This window comes from Anneissia japonica, unplaced genomic scaffold (genome assembly GCF_011630105.1).
Source record: "Anneissia japonica isolate Jap-2015-1 unplaced genomic scaffold, ASM1163010v1 scaffold5882_len2273_cov110, whole genome shotgun sequence".
NCBI classification, from domain to species: domain Eukaryota; kingdom Metazoa; phylum Echinodermata; class Crinoidea; order Comatulida; family Comatulidae; genus Anneissia; species Anneissia japonica.
Genome location: NW_022723170.1, coordinates 1 through 2,273, shown reverse-complemented (window position 1 = coordinate 2,273; position 2,273 = coordinate 1). Strand labels below are relative to the sequence as shown.

At 35.2% G+C, this 2,273-nt stretch overlaps 1 protein-coding gene across 1 annotated transcript; it reads right to left on the bottom strand.

The window, feature by feature from the left end:
* Window positions 1–174: 174 nt before the first annotated feature.
* On the bottom strand, window positions 175–1,839 carry LOC117112116 (RNA exonuclease 5-like). Its single transcript, XM_033255168.1, has 4 exons — window positions 1,667–1,839; window positions 1,195–1,239; window positions 461–633; window positions 175–323 (listed from the first exon to the last, which is right to left on the bottom strand). The coding sequence occupies exons 1-4, from the start codon at window positions 1,671–1,673 to the stop codon at window positions 204–206; spliced, it is 345 nt and encodes a 114-aa protein (XP_033111059.1). The 5' UTR covers window positions 1,674–1,839; the 3' UTR covers window positions 175–203.
* Between the last annotated feature and the right edge of the window lie 434 nt (window positions 1,840–2,273).

Below are 2,273 nucleotides of genomic sequence, written 5' to 3'. Positions count from 1 at the left end.
TAATTAAAAAACAAAAACAAAATGATCACGAAATTCCCACGGGATGACATAAGCCACCGGACTACTCCCCCAAGACTACAAAATACAATGATTGCTTACATTTCGCGCTCACTCTTCTGTCTTCTAAAAAAGTACATACACAGGTAACATTATTTACCCTACCATAAGTTTTTTTACTCACACACAATACTTGGCCCTATGACTTACTTTGTACAGTAGTCTACGATCTTGTTGTATGGCTTAACGAGTGTGTCATACAGCACTTCTAATTTTTCATTAACAACAGATACCCTTGTTAACTCCTGTCCACTATGGGTCATTGACTGCAAAAGGAAAGAACAAAACCATTTTTAAAATTCTTTTGTATTTGTTAGGTACACGGGCGTTTTTAAGCACCAATCCTTACTCTGCCTAACACCAGAAAATCATCCAGATCAAAAAATAAAAAGAAATGATTTACCATTTCGCAGTCGATAGCAATCAAGGGACTGGCATCACTGATGGTGCCTGCGTGTTTCGTTGATACGAAGCCTGGTCTGTCAGGTGTAGGGTAACCATGCCATCGCATCTCCTCCTCCGTTAAAACATAATCGCTTCTTGTCGGTTTAGTATCTTCCTCATCACTCGCATCATCTGTGTAAAATTGAGAAAGAAAATTTAGCAGAAGTATTATTTGAAATACAAAGTATAAGGTAATCTTTAAGCCAGGGTGGGCATAAAAATTGGTTGGAGGGCCTAAGTGAATTTTTGATTTAACACCAAGGGCCTCACCCAAACTTTGATGTTTTTCAGTGAGCTTCCAAAAACCTTAAAAACCATGCTTTCACTCCACTTTATTTTCAGTTTCAATGATATTTTTTACACATGATCGGTGTCGGGCCGTAAAAAAACAAGGTGTTTTCTAGTCAATGTTGCTTGGAAGGCCGCACACATAGGGTTTTTAATTACTTTTCGCGGGCCGCAGAAAAACCATGCTTTAAGCTCTGTCTGCAGTATCAAATTCTCTTTGATAAAACATTGCTTTATGCCCATATATAGTCATGATGTGCCTATATATGGTCATGATGTGATGTCATCATGACCATATTTATGCATGTCACATGTTTTTGTCAAATAAATTCTGGACAGAGTTAAATGATAAACTGATTGGTATTGATTGATTGGTAAAATTTCTTGTTGATATTTCACACTTACCACTCTCATTATGTGTGGGTAAATCAGGTTCTTTTTCTAGTAATTCTGCAAATATGTAAATAAAATAATTAATAAGTGAAATAAGATAACTTACACTTAAAATTGCACACCTACTAATTTATACAAAAATTTACTGTATTGAGGGGCATGGTTCAAATAATAGCTTAAGGTGATCTGAAGGCTGTACTATGTCTTGGACAAACTCGAGGTACATAGTACCGCCCAAGGGTTATAATTTGAACTATGACCCGATTAAAATCCCAGTAATCATTTGTTTTTATATACCACTACAAAGATTGTTGGCATTGTGGGAGGTCACGGCTGGAACTATTGCCCTGCTTTTAACCAACCAAATGCCAGGAATATATGTAGTTGGTATATAAATATAAATATAGCATTACTGCATGACGCAAGTTTATCACTTTGTCAAACATATTTAGTTTATAATTCACAAAAAAAAATGTTTACTTACTTGACATATATAATTCTTTCTTATAGCGTTTCGCTCTCCATTTTGTAAAGAGAAACCCACGATAAACAGATCTATCACTGTTGTCAACTGGATGAACTTTTACGGACTAACAATAAAATAACCATAAAAATAATATTAGACATTTCAAGTATGTTTCCGTCTGTATGATAATTGCTATGTAATCCATGCCCAATGCGGAAGAAAGTGTGTGTGTAAGTTTTAGATTTTTGCTTACTTCTGATCACCCCTGCCTATATTTGGATATAGTGAACAGATTGCCTATTTTACTACTTATATTTACAATTAAATAATTATAATATACTGCCTTCTGTGGTCACTGTAATATTCTTTTTTTTTAATTATTATTACTGTTTGTTATTACCTTTATTAATGTTAATTGGTGATCCGCTAACATTAGCGGATCACCTCTTGTTATTGTCAGGATCATCATCATCTTTTTTTTATTCTTTCTTTCTCCCCTTTTTTGTTCGCACGATATCTCAAAAACTGCCACGAGTTACGCAAATATCCTGTCAGCGAACTTTTGTCTTGGTCTGGAATAGTCATGGTAAGCTTTTCAACGCGCTCAGTCATGCGTGACGTCATC